At 50.4% G+C, this 19,200-nt stretch overlaps 2 protein-coding genes across 2 annotated transcripts; both read right to left on the bottom strand.

Moving 5' to 3' along the window:
• Nucleotides 1–100: 100 nt before the first annotated feature.
• LOC136303728 (keratin, type II cytoskeletal 6A-like) lies at nt 101–3,793 on the bottom strand. The gene is made up of 9 exons (XM_066207324.1): nt 3,323–3,793; nt 2,731–2,945; nt 2,367–2,427; nt 2,162–2,257; nt 1,750–1,914; nt 1,372–1,497; nt 733–953; nt 423–457; nt 101–303 (listed from the first exon to the last, which is right to left on the bottom strand). The coding sequence occupies exons 1-9, from the start codon at nt 3,791–3,793 to the stop codon at nt 101–103; spliced, it is 1,593 nt and encodes a 530-aa protein (XP_066063421.1).
• A 4,360-nt stretch (nt 3,794–8,153) lies between these two features.
• LOC136303729 (keratin, type II cytoskeletal 6A-like) lies at nt 8,154–12,664 on the bottom strand. The gene is made up of 9 exons (XM_066207325.1): nt 12,176–12,664; nt 11,022–11,236; nt 10,457–10,517; nt 10,168–10,263; nt 9,738–9,902; nt 9,432–9,557; nt 8,970–9,190; nt 8,688–8,719; nt 8,154–8,581 (listed from the first exon to the last, which is right to left on the bottom strand). Exons 1-9 carry the CDS (start codon nt 12,662–12,664, stop codon nt 8,388–8,390), a joined length of 1,599 nt encoding a protein of 532 aa, XP_066063422.1. The 3' UTR covers nt 8,154–8,387.
• Nucleotides 12,665–19,200: the final 6,536 nt, after the last annotated feature.

The following is a 19,200-nucleotide window of genomic DNA, read 5'->3' as shown; positions in this document are numbered from 1 at the left end:
TAAATAATGACAAATGGGTTTGATTTCCAAATCTTTTGAAGGAGCTGGGTGAGGATTGGACACAAAATGCGCCTCAGCACTGGGGCCTGGAGTCAGTTCCTCAATAACATCTCCTGGTGGAAGAGCTGGTGGAGGTGGACTTGAAGCTGGAGCTGCTGCCTCCGATGATGCATGAGCCACCTGTGCCCTGTCCGCTTCCGGAGATGGAGCCTATTCCCATTCCAGCACAGACCCCAGCTCCGCCACTGAAGCTCAGGCAGTTCCCGCTTCCATATCCCGTTCCTGAAGTGGTTCTGGTCACGGCTGCCAAAGGAAAACACCCTCATGAGAGGAATCCACAGGCAGTGGATGAGTGGGATGGGGTCTGTGCAGGGGTGGGAGGTAAATCTAGAAAGTGCCAAATGTCTCTAAAAGTTACTTACAGATGTTCACTGAGCCAGCACCTTCCCCAGAGAGCCTGTCAGGGAGCAAAAGAGAGCCAGTGTGAGTTCAAGGGGAACCTGTGAGCAGGACAAAGGCTCACAAAGGCATGAGCTGACAAAGGCAGGAAAACTTCCTTGGGATATTTTTGAAAGGTGGAAAGTTTATATGAAAGACTGTTCCCAAACAGCTCCTCTTCACAGGCACTCACTGGTCTTTAAACAGCTTTCAGGTCTTAATGTGGGCCTAAACCTGACCAGGGCCTGCAACTCCATTGCACCTCTGAAAACTGGGATATAAAATCTCACCCACCTGCACTCCTCGCCCTCCAGCAGCTTCCTGTAGGTCGCAATCTCGATGTCCAGGGCCAGCTTGACATTCATGAGCTCCTGGTATTCCCGGAGCTGCCGGGCCAGGTCAGCCTTGGCTTTCTGCAGGGCTGTCTCCAGTTCTTCCAGTTTGGCCCTGGCGTCCTTGAGGGCCAGCTCCCCGCGCTGCTCCGCGTCGGCGATGGCCGTCTGCAACCCAGTGACCTGCAGGGGAAAATCCAGGTTTTTATTCCTTATTGAGAGCATAATCCAGCTCTTTGTATCCTGAGGGCCTGATCCTCGTGATGATTAAGATCACACCTATTGATGTTAACCTATTTGGGTTAACATCAATAGGTGTGATCTTAATCATCACTGATCCATGAACTGAATTCAATCCATTGAACTGATTCATGTTCTGAGCCAGGTCACAACCTGGATTTACCTCCACAACACTCAGAATCTCCTTGGGATCACTGATATTACACTGAGTAACTCTTGGTGATGTCACTGCTCTGATTTATATCACGCTCATTCCTGATCCAGCAGAACTCCCTTGGATGAATTTACTTTTTTTCTCTGGACAACCCAGAGGTCAGGTCACAGCAGGAGTTCCATTTGATGCATAGACAGTGCCCTTTACCTGTTTTTTCACGCTGTCAATCTCAGATCGGAGCCGCTGGACGTGACGGTTGAGCTCTGAGATCTCCTGCTTGGTGTTCCGGAGGTCGTCCCCATGCCTGCCAGCCGTGGCCTGCAGCTCCTCGTACTGTCACACAGAGGAACAACCAGTCAAGGGAAAACCAGCTGGATTTAGAGCCCAACAGAGTGTGGGTTTGGGGGTGTTTTCACCGCAAAATGTGTGTGTGTTCCTAATCCCGAATTAACGTGTCCGAATTTCATAGGGTGGTTAAATCTTAAGACATTCTGTGTTTCAAAATCAGAGTGGGACCCACCTCCCCGGGGGAGTTTGGGGATGGGAGGGTGGTTCTCCCCTTGCAGAAACCTTCCCAGGACTTACCCTGGACTGGTACCAGGACTCGGCCTCGGCACGGCTGCGGTTGGCGATGTCCTCGTACTGCGCCTTCACCTCGGCGATGACGCTCTCCATGTCAAGGCTCCGGTTGTTGTCCATGGTCAGGATGACGGAGGTGTCAGAGATCTGGGTCTGCATCTGGGACAGCTCCTGCAAAAACAGCAAATATTACCGAGAGCTGTGACACAAATGTTGCTTGGAGGATGGAAAGCCCCAGGGTTAGAAGGGAGAGCTGGGTGAACAAAAGGATTTTTCCAAGAGAGCTTCATGCAGAGATGTGAAATGGAAAACCCTTTGAATTATTTAGTGCAACAGAGGGGAAAATAATGAGCCCTGAGGGTCTGAGATGGGAAAGGAATGCAAGGACTGGGAGAAAGATATCAGGTCTGGTGCTCACAGCTTCGTAGAGGGCTCTGAGGAAGTCGATCTCCTCTGTGAGGGAATCCAGCCTGGCTTGCAGCTCTGTCTTGTCCAGGTAGGCAGTGTCCACCTCCTAGGAGAGGAAACACATCACCAGAATGAGGTGAGTTTCAGAGAAGCAGAGGAAAAGCTGGAGAAGGGGTTTCTTGCAGGGCTGGGGGGCCATGTGGGCAGGCACCCACCTTCTTCAGGGTCACAAACTCGCTCTCGACGGCCGCACGCTTGTTGAGCTCCTCTTCATATCTAGAATGGAGGTGGAGAGGTGGTTTGGGCTTGTTTAAAAATTATTTCACGTTTTCCAGACCAGCCTCTAATTTTTTTTTATATATATATATATATATATATTTTTTTTTTTTTTTTTTTGTATGTAGAGTTTTGCACCTTGGTCTTTTTGCCCTGTGATTTTCTGCCTGTAACTTTTCAGACATATCTTGTGTTAAACTCGGGCCTTTCTGAGAAGATTAAATCAGCTAAAAGGCTTTTCCCCCTTGTTTTCTGCATCTGTCGCAGCCCACCAAGGCCCAGGCAGACCACGAACAGACTCACTTGTTCTTGAAGTCCTCAGCAAGGCTATGCATCTTGCTCAGCTCCCCTGCCAGGTTCTCCTTGTCTGTCATTAGGCTGCTCAGGTGCCTCCTGAGGTTGTTCAGGTAGGTCTCAAAGAGGGGCTCAATGTTGTTTCTTACTGTTTTGTTCCCCTGTTCTTGCAGAAGGGCCCACTTGGTCTCCAGGACCTTGTTTTCTTGTTCAAGGAATCGGACCTGGAGAGAGAAGGGTGTTTTAGGATGGTTTTCCTTGGAGACGTGAGGGACATCCTGGAAGGATTCACTTGCTGGAGGGTGAGAGATCTCAGCCCTTGGGGAACAGCTGACAATTTAAACACTCCTGCTTTCTTTCCCAACTCTTCTTCCTTACTTCCAGTACCACCACTTTGTCCCTGTGTTCTGGTCTCACCTCAGCATTCCTGAAAGATGTAAATGGTCTCAAAGCTGGAAACCCTCAAGATTTGATCCCAGGCTGCTGGGGTGTTAGAACTGGCAGTACAGGAGCAGCAAAATTGTGGCTAAAGATATAATTCACTCTTTGTGCTTCCCCTCCAAAGAATCACCACAGCATAAGCAGGAATCTCAGGTCTCACCTTGTCGATGAAGGAGGCAAATTTATTGTTGAGGGTTTGAATCTGATCCTTCTCATCCTTCCGGATACTCTGGATGTTGGGGTCAATCTCCAGGTTGAGTGGCTTCAGAAGGCTCTGGTTGACTGACACTTCATGGATGCCCCCAGCTGGGACAGCAGGGAATCCAGGGCCACCACCAAACCCAAAGGGACCAGCAACTGCCCCACCAAACCCACAGGAGATCCCAGTGCCAGCACCAAAACCTGCAGGTCCATAGAAGCCACCACCTCTTCCAGCCACGGAGATCCTCTGGCATCCACCAAGGCTGTGGACGCTCCTGCTTCCAAACCCTCCAGTGAACCTTCCATAGCCAGTGGTGGCCCTGCAGCTCCCAGCCTGGAGAGCAGGGCGCAGGCAGAGGCCGGAGCTGCTGGAGCTCGGGATGAAGGCGGAAGCAGCGCTGAAGTTCCTCACAGTGCACTGGCGGGACATGGCAGCTGCCAGGAGAGATCCAAGCAATAAAGGAATGAGAGGAAGTGGCTGGAGGTGAAGTTGTGCTTCCCCAGCATGGGACTGGCCTTTTATACCCTCCTGAGGAGGGGACAGCTCTGATGTGGGGCTCATCCCACTGATTAACCGGACCTGGCACACCCACAGTGAGTTCACCATGAGCACCTATGGAGCTTTCAAAAAAATGCAGGAGTTGCATTTTTTTGGTGTTGAAATATCTGAGAAAACCTCGATAGTGGCTGCTCAGCTCCCATTTGCAGCCAGCCCTTTCCCACTCCCTCCTTCCACTGCTGCAGGAGATGGTTCCTCGTTGGGCAAGTGCTCACTCATCTCCAGTTCATGGATGAATCAACCTGGGTTGTGTAAGGGTGATTTGGTTGATTTTGGAATGTTGGTTCCTGATGTCGGGTCTGAACTCTGAGAGGTCTCTGATCATGGGTTGTGGTTTTGAGCAAACTGCAGAGGGGCTTTGGTACCTCAGGCCCAAACCTGATGGGAACTGTTCTCTTGTTCTCATGCCCAAACGAGAGTTCTTTAAAGCAGAACTGGTACAGGATGGGAAAAGGGGTGATAGAGGGAGGGCCAGGGTGGTGATGGGGGAGTCTTGGAGCACCTGCCACCAAAAACCAGCTGGGGAGTGGGAAGGATGTGGAGGGAATTTTATGAGTGGTGTTATCAGACCTTTACTTTCTGTGAAAACTGTCCACATTCCACAGAATCATCAGGGTTGGGAGAGACCTTCAGCATGACCCAGTCCAGCCTCCAGCCCAGCACCACCATGACCACCCTAAACCACGTCCCCAAAAGTGCCAAATCAGCCTGATTTGGACTGACAAGGGATGGTGAAATATCAGAACCTCAGAAGGGAGTTTCCGTCATCTGTGATGCCACAAACCCTGACTCGGCGATTTCTCAGGGCTTCACCTGCGCAGGTTTTGGAGCTGTTTCCTGACTCATGGGACGACCTTGTCTCTACACGGTGTTACCAGGCTCACCTCCCCACGCCTCTTGTCTCTCCCCTCTGATATCCCTTACTCACCAGGATACTCAGTGCTTACCACATTGCTCACAGACACCTCTCTTCACTCCTACCCCCTGTGGCTTCCAGGAAAAGCCAAACTGGGCATTTCCCTGGAGAAGGACGCGGTGTCTCGGCTCTGGCACACAGGGGATTATCCCAGAGCAGGCTGCATGGTCCCAAGTCTCTCCCAGTGCCTTGTCTGGATGGGGTGGGCATGCTTTCCCCAGCCCCTGGGGTTTGTCACAGTTTGTCTCTGCTGCAGGTGCCCAGGCTGAGCACCCACTCCTTGGAGGAGGTGGAAGCCCTCCCACAGAGCATTCCTGGGAATCCATGGCTTCCTCCAGCCATGTCCAGGCTCTGGGATGTGCCACAGGTGTTTGCAGGTGCATCTTTCAGGAGCTTGTCCTGACACACATGGCAGCCAGACAGAAAAGTGAATGTGACCAGAAGGTCTCAGGAGGGAACTGGGCAGTGTCCCATCATCTCTTTGTGCTTTTCAGCCAAGCTTTTTTATTTTTATTTCTATTTTTTTTCTCTGTTTTTGCAACATTTGCATTGCACACCCTGGAATGGCAATAACTGTCTTGGGAGTGTTTCAGCTCCAGTTTCAGCTTCAGTAACACACGGGTGTGTTACAACAAGCAGCTGTTTGTAAGAGAGAGGAGCTCTGTGAGTGAGGAGCTCCTCTGACTGAGCCTTGGGCTGTCCTAAAGAACTCTATAAAATCCTTATGGGCACCAACCTGCAATCAGCTCCCTCCACACACTGCAAATCCAGGCCCCTGAATGCCAGCACCATCCATGTCATTATGACTAAGGCTTTAATCTGGGCTGGGCTGGAATTAATGGGGATCATCTTCTCCTGCTGAAATACTGACCCCAGGTCATGCCCACAGTCTGACGGGATGCAGGAGGTGACAGCATGGTGACCAGGGCCCTGCTCTTGAGCAAGGACAGCTGTAGGTTGGAAGAGTGATGCCCTGGAAGAACAAATATTCTGGCCCTGGCATTTCCCAGGCTGGATGAAAGGCTTTGTCCTCTCTGTGCTGTGACCCAGCTGTGGATGCAGTGGGCAGCGCTGTTGGATGTGGGACACTGTTGGATGACCCTGTTGGATGTGGGAACAAGTGCTGGTGTCCCAGATGATGGAAACTCCCTCCTGGGCCGGATTCTGATATTTCCTGATCTGCTGTCAGTCCAAATCAGGCTGATTTGGCACATTTGGGGACGTGGTTTAGGGTGGTCATGGTGGTGCTGGGCTGGCAGCTGGACTGGGTCATGCTGAAGGTCTCTTCCAACCCTGATGATTCAGTGGAACATGGACAGTTTTCACAGAAAGTAAAGGTCTGAGAACACTGCTGATAAATTTCTCTCCACATCCTTCCCACTCCCCAGCTGTTTTTTGGTGGCAGGTGCTCCAAGACTCCTGCTAATGCCCCATGTATTGACACCTCACAACATGAGGGACTGGAGCGTGTCCAGAGACAGGAATGGAACTGGGAAAGGGGCTGGAGCACCAGGGAAGGGTCTACAGAACTCCTGAGGGAGCTGAGATAGCTCAGCCTGGAGAAAAGGAGGCTCAGGGGAGTCCCCTGAGAGGAGGGGGCAGCCAGGGGAGAGTCAGGCTCTGCTCCAAGGGAAAAACAGGACAAGAGGAAGCAGCCCCAGGCTGTGCCAGGGGAGGTTGAAGTTGAACATCAGGAGGAATTTCTCCATGGGCATTGGCAGGGGCTGCCCAGGGAGGTGGTGGAGTCCCCATCCTGGAGGCGTCCTAGGAAGGGCTGGACGTGGCACTTGGTGCTCTGGGTTGGGTTACAAGATGGGGATTGTGCACAGGTTGGATTCAGTGATCTGGGAGGGCTTTTCCAACCTCAGGGATTCGGGGATTACACGATCCCATATCCTCGTGGTCAGAGAGGGTTTGTTTGGGCAGCAGCAGGAAGGCCACTGGCTGACCTGGCCCAGGCTGCTGTTCTGAGGGAGGATGTTGCTCCTTCCCTGGAGGCTGCTGAGAGAGGTGGTGGGGCAGGAGTGAGGATCCACAGCAGATCCACAACCAAGCCTGCAAGATTTCGGGAAGGAGATTTCCTCAGGGATACACATGCAGAGCACAGGGCATCCTGGAAAATTATGGGAAACTACTGGTCCTGAAGGAAACCCTGAATTCAGTCTGTCATTCCAGCACTACCAATTCCCTTCTATTTCCCCATATCCATGGGTATTTTCCTAAGAGAGCCTCCCTGCTCACTACTTGAATCTATTAAAATCCAGGGAATGAGGGCTGGGATGGTTTTTCTAGTCTCATCTGTTCATTCAAGTGACCTTCCAGCAGTGAGATCTGTCACTGCAGGTGTTTCTCTGCTTTTGCTTCTCCATTAATTCCTCCCAATTAGTCAAAACCACATCTGAAATCCCTACACCTCCTCTGGTTTTTCTTCCACCTTCTCAAACCAAGACCTTGTGTCCAACATATCCTAAAACTCTGAAGAAACACTGGATCCTGAAGACTTTCACTTTTCAACTGTGAAATAAATCCCTTTCTTGGGTGTTTTCATAGATACTAAGTGACATTTAATTCAGTGTAGAACCATATCTGGTTCATAATTCCTATTGACCAGAGTATGGACCTGATCCTGCCCCTCTGTGTGGTTACAGGAGAGGGAACATCAGCAGCAGGACCCAAACTGAGCACCTGAGCTGGGGAGGGCTCTCAACCCTCTCAGGCAGATGTTGGCACTGCTGGCTCCAAGGCGTGGGTGAGACCAGGGGTTTGGGATGAATGATTCACCTGAACAAGTCAGGGGGTTGCTCTGGCTCCCCTGGGAATTAATTCTCTCTTGTTTGAGGTTTGTGCAAGTACATCACACACCTGGCACTGGGATCCCACCCCCAGGATCCAGACTCTTGGATGCTCCATGGGCTGGTAGCTGGAAGTAAATGAAGCTGAGACCTTTTCCCCTGTGCCTAACTCCTGCCTTGGCGTGTCCTGGTGTTTGGCTTCCAGGTATTTTCCCTGCACAGTGGGGAGGGAATGTCGAAAGCAACACCAAACCTCCCTCTGAGGCCCTGCTGGGCTGGGATGTTCTGGCTGCTGACAGTGAAATTCAGTAAATCTGAGTGAGAAGCAAAAATCTGAGCCTTTAACTGGTCAGGGCCTGAGGGAAAGTTCTTGCTACCTGTGTTTGCATTTGCTCTTGCACCTCTTTAATTAAAAGGACCACAAAATAGAATAAATTACATGTGCATTTTTATTAGACAAACCCCAGAAAGTGAAGAGAGACAAACAGTCATGGGACACATTTTATATACAAAATCTGAAAAATTGCTGAGCTGGAGCAAGCAAGCTGCAAATTTAACCCAGTGAGACTCAGGTTCCAGGGCTGAGCCCATTGGGGTGTGTGCGAGACAACACAGCTGAGAGAGAGTTCCTAAAGTAGGGCTCCTGTGGGACAGGACTTGGGGTGCAGGTGGCCCTGGTTGTGCTGACCCTGCCACGCTCCAGTAAAGGACCAGTTTTGGTGCTTTCTGGTGCGTGGCGGTGACTGGGAGGAGAATTTTAGCTCCTGTAACTTCTTCTGGTGGAGGAGCTGGAGACAAACTTCATGCTGGAGCTGCTGCCAGCCCCGAGGGTGGTGCTGCTCACCCCGGGAATGCTCCCACAGTTGAAGCTGTTCCCCAAATTGCAGATCCCCCCTCCCGTGGTGAGGTTGCTCCCTCCATATCCTGTTCCCACTGTTGTTCTGGTGACAGCTGCAAGGAGGAGAAGGAATAGTTTCAGTATCTCTGGGCATTGGCTTCTCAGTGCAGAGACATAGGCATGTTTAAATAAGGTAATTCTTATATTTTAGAGACTTACAGATATTCACTGGGACCCCATCTCCAGCCAGCCTGTTCAAGGATGGAACAAAAGGAAGAGGATTAGAAGTCTGTTGATATTGGGAAGGGGAATAATAGGATACATTTCCCAGAGTCCTTTGGGGACAAAAATAAAAAAACCCAAAATGTTGATTCGTGGATTTTTGTTATTTCCATTATCTGGGACAATCCCCCTGCTCTGTGCCCTCCTGTTTAGCATTCCAGAAATGCTGAGCTCCTGCTGTGCCACCCCCAGCCCCAGAGCTGGATGTTTCCCACCCACCTGCACTCCTCGCCCTCCAGCAGCTTCCTGTAGGTCGCGATCTCGATGTCCAGGGCCAGCTTGACATTCATGAGCTCCTGGTATTCCCGGAGCTGCCGGGCCAGGTCAGCCTTGGCCTGTTGCAGAGCGTCCTCCAGCTCAGCCAGCTTGGCCCTGGCGTCCTTGAGGGTCAGCTCCCCGCGCTCCTCAGCATCAGCGATGGCAGCTTTCAGGTTTGCACACTATGGAACACAAAACTCCGCTCAAAGTCCCCACCCCAGACCCAGGTTGTTCTTCACCTTGCCTGCAATCACAAGGTTTTATCCCAGCACCATCAGCTCCACCAGTTTTAGTGACAATTTTGTTTTTGAATGAAAAAGGGTCAAAATGAGCAGAACCGCCCAGGTTGCTCCAACCTTTTCCTTCCTCTCCCTTGCAAGTGTGGGGGTAAATTGGTTAAAAGTGGGGTTTGCTGCCCTTTACCTGCTTTTTCACGCTGTCAATCTCAGATCGGAGCCGCTGGACGTGGCGGTTGAGCTCCGAGATCTCCTGCTTGGTGTTCCGGAGGTCGTCCCCATGTCTGCCAGCCGTGGCCTGCAGCTCCTCGTACTGTCACACAGGGAAACAACCAGTCAAGGGAAAATCCACCATTTTTGGCACTACCAGGAGCCTGACAGTCCCCCCTCAAGCCCAGATCAGCAGCTGGGAAGATTTTCTTGGAAGAGTTGGTTCTTTATCTGTTCCAGACAAGATAGGAAGATAAGAGCATGGAAACCCCAGATCCTTCACCTTGGTCTGGTACCAGGACTCGGCCTCGGCACGGCTCCGGTTGGCAATGTCCTCGTACTGCGCCTTGACCTCAGAGATGATGCTGTCCAGGTCCAGGTTCCGGTTGTTGTCCATGGTGAGAACTACAGAGGTGTCGGAGATCTGGGTCTGCATCTGGGACAGCTCCTGCAAAGAGCACAGGGAATTAGGTAATTCCCTTGGGAGAATGAGGTAATTCCCTTGGGAGATGCCTTTTCACCCTTCCAGGTGAGCTGCAGACCTGGGAGAGGCTGTTCCAGATCATTATCTGAACAGCTCAGGTGTTGGTGCAACTCTACAGAGGTGAAGGATTTAGCATCTCCCGGGGGAAGGAATTAGAGGCTCTCAGAGGAATGGAAGGAGAGAAGCTCTTCACTAAGGGCTGGGATGTTTTGGAACTGGTTGTACTCACTGCTTCATAAAGTGCTCTCAGGAAATTAATTTCTTCACTCAGTGCATCTGCCCTGGCTTGGAGTTCCACCTTGTTCATGTAGGAAGCATCTACATCCTGGGGGACGAGAGATTTTTGGGTGGTTCACACCGCTATCAGGAAATCAGGAATATGCATTGTAATAACAGTCCAGGGAAGAAATCATAAGAAAACTAAAGGGGTTGGAATTGTAATGGGTGGATTTGTGACTGAGTGGGTGATGAGAGCTCTACAAAGAGCCATCCCACAGTGCCCTGGAATTTGCTCTCACCTTCTTGAGCGTCACAAATTCGTTCTCTGCAATGGTCCTTCTGTTGATCTCATCTTCGTACCTAAAGGAGAACGGCACAGGGAGTTTTTGTTTGGGCAGGTAACAGAGAAATTTGAGTTTGCTGGAATAATTTCTTTCAGAGCATTTTGCATACAATGCTCTTTTCCCTCAAAGAGAGACCAGAACCTGAACCAGTTAAAACAAGTACATCAAAACAACTTGAACGAATCCATTATTTTTTACTTATTTCTGGCTATTAGTCATCCTTCTGCTGCTCTAAGCAAATGAAATGTGCTGCCCTAAAACTTTCAGACCTACTGTGTAATTCTTCCCCCTCAGCAGGTAATTTAGTTAATAAGTCTTTGATCATGCTCCAAATTATTCCCTAAATGTTGGTGTACTTGGATCTGTTACTCTGTTACTAAGAAAATTTTTCCTTGAGAAAATGTCATTGCCCAGAATTCCAGGATCCAAGACTCTCCTGGATTCCCCGGTTGGTTTAAGGATGTTGAGAGGAGAAAGGCTGCACCTGCCCAGGTGAGTAGAGCATTAGCTCAAGACTTACTTCTTCTTGAAGTCCTCAACCAGGTACTGGGTGTTGACGAGCTCCCCCTCCAGCCTCCCCTTGTCGCTCAGCAGTGAGTTCAGCTGCACCCGCAGGTTGTTGATGTAGGTCTCGAAAAGTGGCTCCAGGTTGTTCCTGACTGTTTTCATTCCCTGCTCCTGCAGCAAACTCCACTTGGTTTCCAGCACTTTGTTTTGTTGCTCAAGGAATCGGACCTGGAAGGAGAAATATCCTGAAGGGGCTTGGAAAGAACAGAGACTGGGGAGAATTTCCCGGCAAATGGGAGGGTCTCATAACTGGCTGAGAAGGTGAAATGCTCCTTCCAGCTGGTTTTCAGAGCCAAATCCTCATCTGTTGGGAGATTTGACTGCAGGGACCCTGTTCAGTGTTACACATTCTGGAACAACCCTTGATTTTCTGGCTTCTCAATCATTGTATAAATTGAGACCAAGAACAGGGATTTTGTGTGAAAAATGTGAGCAAAATCACATAAGGAGCAAAGCAAGGCTTGCTCTCTAATTAAAATAACATTCTTAAGGTGCTGCTTCTCCTTCCCTTCAGTAGAGCTCCCCTACCCCATAAATTTCCAAAATATTGCAGAATTTTCCTTGAAACCAAGGAGGAGCAGCTCAACCAGAGCAGTAACTGAGCAGATGTTGTGCATGAGTGAAATGCGGTGGACAGACAGATTTGGATTGGATTTTGATATTTTGAGCTAAAAATCCAAACACTTTGGTGGCAGATTTAAATGCCTTTCAGAGAATGCAAGCATTGAGAAGCTGCTTCTCCCTTGTGCCAGTTTCTTGGTCATTTTAGGTGGGTTTCAGGAATTCATTTAATCATCTAAAAAGCTGTTTCCTGAAATGCTCACTGGAGGAGCCTAAAGTCTCCAGAAGGGTGGGATTGTCCTCTGGAGATTTCTTTCCCCACTGCCTGTGAGGTGCAGAGCAGCAAACAAGGAAGAAACTCAGACACTGGATGATTAATTCATGGCAACCGCTATGGAACAGGTGCCATTCCCTCGAGCTTCCAGGGCATCTTCCAGTCTCATTCCTCACTTCTGTTCCTCCTTGATCAGCTTTTGTCCTCATCAAGCAGAAAAGAAAAGTGTCCCTGTCAAAAAAATCAGATATTTATGAAAACTCAGATCTCACCTTGTCAATGAAGGAGGCGAATTTGTTGTTGAGGGTTTTGATTTGTTCCTTCTCCTCTTTTCGGATCCTTTGGATGTTGGGGTCAATCTCCAAGTTGAGCGGTTTCAGAAGACTCTGATTGATGGAGACTTCGTGGATGCCCCCCGCTGGGAATCCAGGGCCACCTCCAAAGGCCCCATATCCATAGCCAAGGTTGGCCGGAACACCAAAGCCGCCCCCGTACACGCTCCCGGCACCAAACCCTGCAGAGCCATAGAAGCTGCCACCCCTTCCAGCCACGGAGATCTTCTTGCAACCACCAACGTTGTAGAGGCTTTTGCTTCCAAAGCCCCCCCCGACCCTGGCAAAGCCGCTGCCAGCATTGCAGCTGCCCAGGCGGGTGACGGAGCAGGAGCTGAAGCTGGTCCGGCAGGTGTTGGGGACCACGGCCGAAGCGGCGCTGAAGCCACTTCTCCCCCTCTGAATCCTCACGGTGGACTGGCGAGACATTGCTGGGGCTTTTTGGATTGGGGTGGATGCTGCAGCTAGAATAAAGGAGCAAAGGTGCTGGCCTGGAGCAAGGAGTAGGAGGGAAAGGAGAGAGGTGAACCTGTGCTCTGCAAGGGCTGGGGAGAGCCCTTTTATGCATGTATGAGCCTGGGATGGGTTGGATGAGGTGGATCATCTTTCTGATGAATTAGGCTTGGCATGTCCAACAGCATTCTGGAGAGTGAACTCACTCCTCACACACGCCCTGCTGAAATAATACAGCCCAGGTTCTCAGCACCAGGGAACATTGTTTGGGAATAACTGTCGCCGGTCTTTGTAGACAGCCAGACTCGTCCCCATTTCAAAGCTGGAAAGTGCTGATGAGTCACGTTAGGCACCGGCAGCAAAACACCCCTCAAGTGCCTGTCACTCAACACCTCTGTCATTGGAAAACTTCATCCCTCGGGATTGCTTTCGCCCCTTCTTTTGTTCACTAGCAGGGCTTGGGAAACTTTAAATCCTTGTGCTTTAGGAGTGGGACTGGTGCCAGTTCCACAGCCAGCCCTGCAGTCAATAGTTTTATCCTGGTGTTTTGGGGTATCTTTGTGATAAGATCCTTGGGAAATTTGCCCAGAGGGGTTGTGGACTCCCCATCCCTGGAGGTGTCCAAGGCCTGGTTGGATGGTACTTGGAGCAGCTTGGTCTATGGAAGGTGTCCCTGTCCACGGGACTAGATGATCTTTAAGGGACCTTTGGGTTCCCACCCAAACCGTCCTGTGATTCCATGGACCACGTGGTCCCCTCTGAGCCACCACAGAAATCAGCAGATATAGTTTTTCTCCCATCCCTAAAAAGCTCAGGTCCCACTGGAAATCCTGCTGGAAATCCTGCTTCTCCAGGCTTATTCCACTGTCTTTAAAAATATAATTACAGGAATAAAAATGGAATATTTTGACAAGATCTTTTTGTTCCTGTGTGGATTTTGACAGCTGCCACTGAGCTGTCACAAACACGTTCTGCTGCCTCGGGTTTGAGGGTTTGGACTTTATTTTAGCAGGATGAAAACAAACAAGTAAACAACTCAGAAATAAATACATAGGAGGAAAGATTGTGGGAATGGGAACTGCTTTGACTCCACTGGCTCTGTGGAAATGGAGTGCTCCGGGGCTGTTCCCAATGCACACTTAATATTAACACAATGTCATTTCCCAAGGATTTAATCGGCTCTTTCAGCACATCTGGAAGTGTGATCCTTGCCTGCTGAAATCCATTGGAAAGTCCTCTACAGGTTTCCCCTCTGCTCAGATCCACAGGACACTCTAGGACATCCTGGGTCTTTCCTTTCCCACGACAGGTACCAGCACAGCCCTTTGCATTTAACAGGTGGTTTGAGTAAACATAAGACAAAAACGTAAAAAATAATTCATTTTGAGGGACAAAAAGTGCTTGTGGCCTTTTGTGTTGTTCAGGAAAATAGTATTTGTATTTAATTTATTTATACAAAAGGCTGAAATTGTAAATGTACACCCCTGAGCAGCTTCCCCTTGTGCTGGCTGCAGGCCAGAGCAGCTGCTGCTGCAGTACAAGAAGAATGGAATAATGAGGAATGAATGGAATAATGAGGAATCACCAAGGTGGGGGCAGTTGTGCTTCCATCTGCCCCTGCCTGGTGATGTATCCAAGTGCAGGAAGCTCCCAGGAATTCTTTGTGTGCCTGTTGTTTCCCAGCAGTCCGAGGGACAATGTTTGCAATGGAGGTTTTCAGTGCAATGTTATTCTTAGACAGGATTTGTCAGATTGGTTTTGTGTTTATTGCCAGATTGAGCTTTTATTGCAAGGAAAAGCTGAATCCTGCAAGTTTTGCACAGTGAGGCTGTGTCGCTGGGTCTGACTCTGCAGCCCTGGGAGCTGGAAGCAAACAGAGTGTAAGCAAAGGGCATTTTTGAAAGGATTATTGATCAGTCTGGGGGCTTTGCCCACCAACAGAGAGATATCAGGACTTGAGGTCGTGAGATTCATTCCTGCGTGCTGGATTCCAGTCCCAGACTGAAAGATTTCCAACTGAAACAGGGGAAAATTAGGTTGGATATTGGGAAGAAAATCCTTTCTGTGAGTGTGATGAGGCCCTGGTACAGGCTGCCCAGAGAAGCTGTGGCTGCCCCATCCTTGGAAATGTCTAAGGTCAGGTTGGAGCAGCCTGGGATAGTGGAAGGTGTCCTTGCCCATGGCAGGGATGGGATGGGATGGAATGGGATGGGCTTTGAAGTCCCTTCCACCCAAACCACTTCATGACCGTAAGATACTCAAAAGCAGCTGGAAGTTGCCAGCCCACGGTTCCTTTGGAAATTGCCCTCTCAGCTCTCTCCGTCTCCCCTAAATCTGAGTACATGAAAGGAGTTTCATTCCAATTTTTCCAGTGGAGATCAGCACCAAAGGGCAGATCCTCCCTCCCCAGGGAGAGACACAATGTGGGGAGTCCGGGTGTGCTGGGCTCACACAGTTCTCCCCAGTTCTCCCAGTGGGATGTGTCAGTGCTTTCCTTTTTCCCCTCAGGTTCCTTTTACATCTGAAACTTGTCTTTTTTTGGCTAAGGAATGCACCGAGTGCGTTGGAGCCCATGGTTAATAACAGTAGTAATAACGCAGCTCCTCCAAGCAACTGAGAAGGAATTAATTTCTTTCCATTCCATGTTCTGCCAGGGTGGAGGTGATGTGGTCGTCACTCATCCGGAAGGAATTTCAGAGGTAATTACAAAAGGCAGAACTGGGAGCACAAGGAGCTGTAGCTACAGGTTTGGGGTATGGGCTGATGGCAAGGGGGGTCCCCACCCTGCTCTGTTGATGAAACACAAGGTTTCCAGGTAGCTCCTGGGGGAGTGTCTCCCATGCTCCTGCAGCTCCAGACACAGAGTGGATTTGCTGCTCTGGTGCAGGGACCTCCTGATACAGAGGTTCCAGAGCTTGGTGCTGGAGCTCACCCACTGCTTGGGAGCTTTTCCTTCTGATCCCACCTCAGGAGCTGTGTCTGGGCAGGTCCCTCTGGGCCAGACCCCTCTGTGTGAGAGAGGCTGGGCAGGCTCTGGAGCTCCCTTCCTTCCCCCTCCTCATTTCTGCCCACCTGGATGAGCAGTCGCTGCAAGCCCAGAGCAAGAGGCAGGAGAACACTTTACAAATGCTGTAAACCCGGGAGTAAAGTCTTGGCTGAATTTGCGTCTGGCACCATGCTACTGTCAAGGTAAAAAACCTCTCCACTGCTCCTGTCCAGAATCCACCTCAGAATCCTTCATCTGATGCAACTTCTCAGGCTGAAATTTTTGGATGTTCCTCTCTGTGTTTTGTTTGCAAAAATAACCATATTTGTTAAACAAGAGCGTGTCAAAGTGCCTTGCATTGGTTCACCTGTGCTACCTAATCTCAGTTTAATTATCAGCGAAGTCAAGGCTGTAATTTAGGTTAATTGCTTAAATTAAAGCCTTTGGGTTAAACTTGGGTTTCCAAGCTAAATTCAAACCCAACTCATTTCAGGCATAATTTACTATTTCATCCCACATTAATGATGACCAAGAGGACTGAGGTTTTTCCACAGGAGACCACTGAACTCACAGCATCCTTGTGCTGTGGGGCCAGGCCCCTCTGAGACCCCCTGGGTGGGAGGCCAGTGTCCATGAATGCCATTTCCCGAAGGGATGAATTAGGACAAGCTTCTCAGAAGTTTTCCCATAGGTGTTGCCCTGTGCTGGGTCCTTTGAGCCTGTTCCCAGCAGTATCTGGAGGCCCGTCAGCTCCAGCTCCTGGGTGACTTTGAAGTGTAGGCGTGACCTGCTTTCCCCAGATAATTGTTTTCTGTGCCAGCACGGAGACTCCAGTGCAGTCCAGGCTTTGCAAAGAACTTCACCTCCATCCCTGATGCCTTGCGCACACCTGGGAAGGCTTGTTCTCTCCGGGTCCTTCTCTTGAAGGACCCTCAGACTTTTGGAGGGGTCTGGTTCCTCCTTTATCCTGTTCTGGTGCCTGGCTGGTGGCACCTGAAGGAACTGGGATCCCCCACATCTTGTAACGCCTTTGGAGAATCCCCTGCCCTGGGCTGGGCTGCTGAGGCTGTGACCCTGTGTGAAAACACCAACTCCAAAGGCTGGAGGTGGTCACAGGGTATTTGTCCTATCCCACCCTTTCTCCTGGACCTGGGGCATGTCTTTCCTCCCGGTAAAGAACACAGAGCCCTGGGAATGGTGTCGCTGGGGAGTCCCACAGTTTTGGTGAGCTCTGTGCACATTCCACATCCCTCAGCTCCATCCTGCTCCTGGCTTGGCTTTCCTTCTGAAGAACTGGTGCGGAGTTTAATTTGTCCCTGTTAAAACAAAGCTGGATCAGCACAAGGAGCTGTGAAATTAAACAGGGATTATCCATGTGTCCTGGAAAGTGGATCCAATCACAGGGCAGCAATTCCAGGGGACCTGGTGTTTATTTACCACTCTGCTGTCCTGAGGGATTGGTTCCATTCCTGGCCTCCGCTTTGGGCAGCGGGATATTGCTCCAACTGAGCAGATGGCAGCTGGGAATATTGTTCCACTCTGGATTTGCTGCATCCTGCGTTGCCTTCCCTGGAGGCATTTTGTGTCTTGTTTCATTCATCGGCCTGTGCAAATAAACAATTTGCAAATTAAAATAATTTCCTTTGATGGAAATTCGGCTTTTGAGTCAAAAAAGCTGCAAAGTTTCATTATGGAATTGTTAAGGGGAGTTGGTTCAGGGTTTCAGGACAGGATCATTCCCATAGGAAACATTGAAATTAAATGTTTGGTATCAGAAAATGTTTCACCTGGTGTTTTGGTAGCAGCTAAAATATTGTGTCATGTTTGACTTGAGTGTTTCAAGTTTTCCAGGTCTCTGCAAATCAGGAGGATGGAAGTTAAATACAGCTTTTTGCATCTGCTCTGCAAATTCACAAAGAAGATGTGCCAGGATGGGCTCTCTGGAAACAGAAAACACCCAGAGCTGCTCAGGGCTTTTTTGGCTGCATCCTCACCCTCAGAGTGCAGGAGACAGACCCAGCAGTGGCTCATGGATGGTCAGGAGCTGTCCTGGTGCCATGGGGATGGGTAAGGTTTTGGCAAAGATGTTTCATGGAGGGTTCATTGGTGGTGGACCCATGCGTTGATGTGGCCGATGGTCCAACGTGTTGTGCAACTTGGGTTAAAAACCAAAAACCATCAGATTTGACATTTTCAATAATAAAACCCAACAAATTGGGCTGCTCTGCCTCCAGCCACCAGCTCAGCTCTGGGAGCTTGTCCCCGTTCCCTCAAATCAGTCTAAGAAACTAGGCCAGATGCTCAAAAAGTGGGTAAAACTCTTCAATTAATGGAACCCAGCCATTCACCCACCATTAAACCTCCTCTGGTGCAAATGGGCTGCCCCAGCTTTTCCCAGACATTGTTCCATGGTCCTTCCCAGGTGCTGGAGTTGGAGCCTCAGGATGTTCATCCCACCACAGGCCCATTGGGCGGGACCATCCCTTTCCCTGCTCTGGGTCCCCACCTGCTGGAGATGCTCGGCTGGCTTGGCCAGGACTCTCACACCTGCACCAGGTGATGGATGAGGGGGTCCTGGTAGTGAGGGAGCTTTGAGGCTTTTCTCTGGAAAGCTGCTCTGGAATGTTGCACGAGGGGCTTTTTCTGGCAGACCCGGCTGATGCCCCCTCTCTTCTCCACTCCCAGCTGGAGGCTGCAGGGATTGAGGGATGGGTTTATGGGCACCGACCATCTCCTTTTGGGACCAGCATTGCCAAAGGGCTGTGTGTCCTTCCTCATCTGCCCTGCTTCTGCCCTGGCTCCTTCCTTGCTCATGGCTCTTGTCCTGCCGTTGGGACTGGATTCCCACCTCGCCTGGTGCTGCCCCATTCCTGCCAGGATCCACACCTGGCACTGGCAGGGAGTGGGATCAGGAGACACCTGTGGAGCCACAGGAGGGAGCCTGGGATTGGGATGGGATCTCGGCTGAAGCCCCCCAAGCAGGCAGGTCATGGGAACCTCCTGGGTGTCTGGCTGGGAGTTGGGAGGCTGAAGTGCTGTGGGCACCTTGGAAGACCTCGGGTTCACTCCAAATAAACCTGAGGCCCTGAAACTGCCATTGCAGAGGAGCAGCCAGGATGTTTCATGGGATATTTGCGCGTACCGGGGAAACCTCGGTGTGCAAACAGTGTGTGCAGATTTGGGGTGCCTTACCCTGTGCTGGCCCCTGCAGCTGCTCTTCCCAATCAGGGCAATGTCCACCTGCTCCATTCCCTTCCTTCCGTGTGCCAATCTCGCTGTGTCCTCATGGTGCTGATGCCAGAGGTGGACTCCTCTGATGTACAATTTACTCCTGCTTGTACAACCTAATGGCTGAGCCATGCCCTGCATGAGCCAGCCCATGAATCCCAAATAAACCTTCAGGAATCACCTTCCTTTTCCCCATTTCCCTACACCTCCTTCCTCCTGCAGCAACAGACAGAAAGGGCAACTCTGCAGGTAACAGCCACAGTGGGATTCATCCATCTTTTGGCTCAGTTATGAGACA

Source organism: Chamaea fasciata, unplaced genomic scaffold, assembly GCF_029207755.1.
Source record: "Chamaea fasciata isolate MVZ Bird 193981 ecotype frontalis unplaced genomic scaffold, bChaFas1.0.hap1 SCAF_41, whole genome shotgun sequence".
NCBI classification, from domain to species: Eukaryota; Metazoa; Chordata; class Aves; order Passeriformes; family Sylviidae; genus Chamaea; species Chamaea fasciata.
This window is presented reverse-complemented; position numbering and strand designations above follow the sequence as displayed.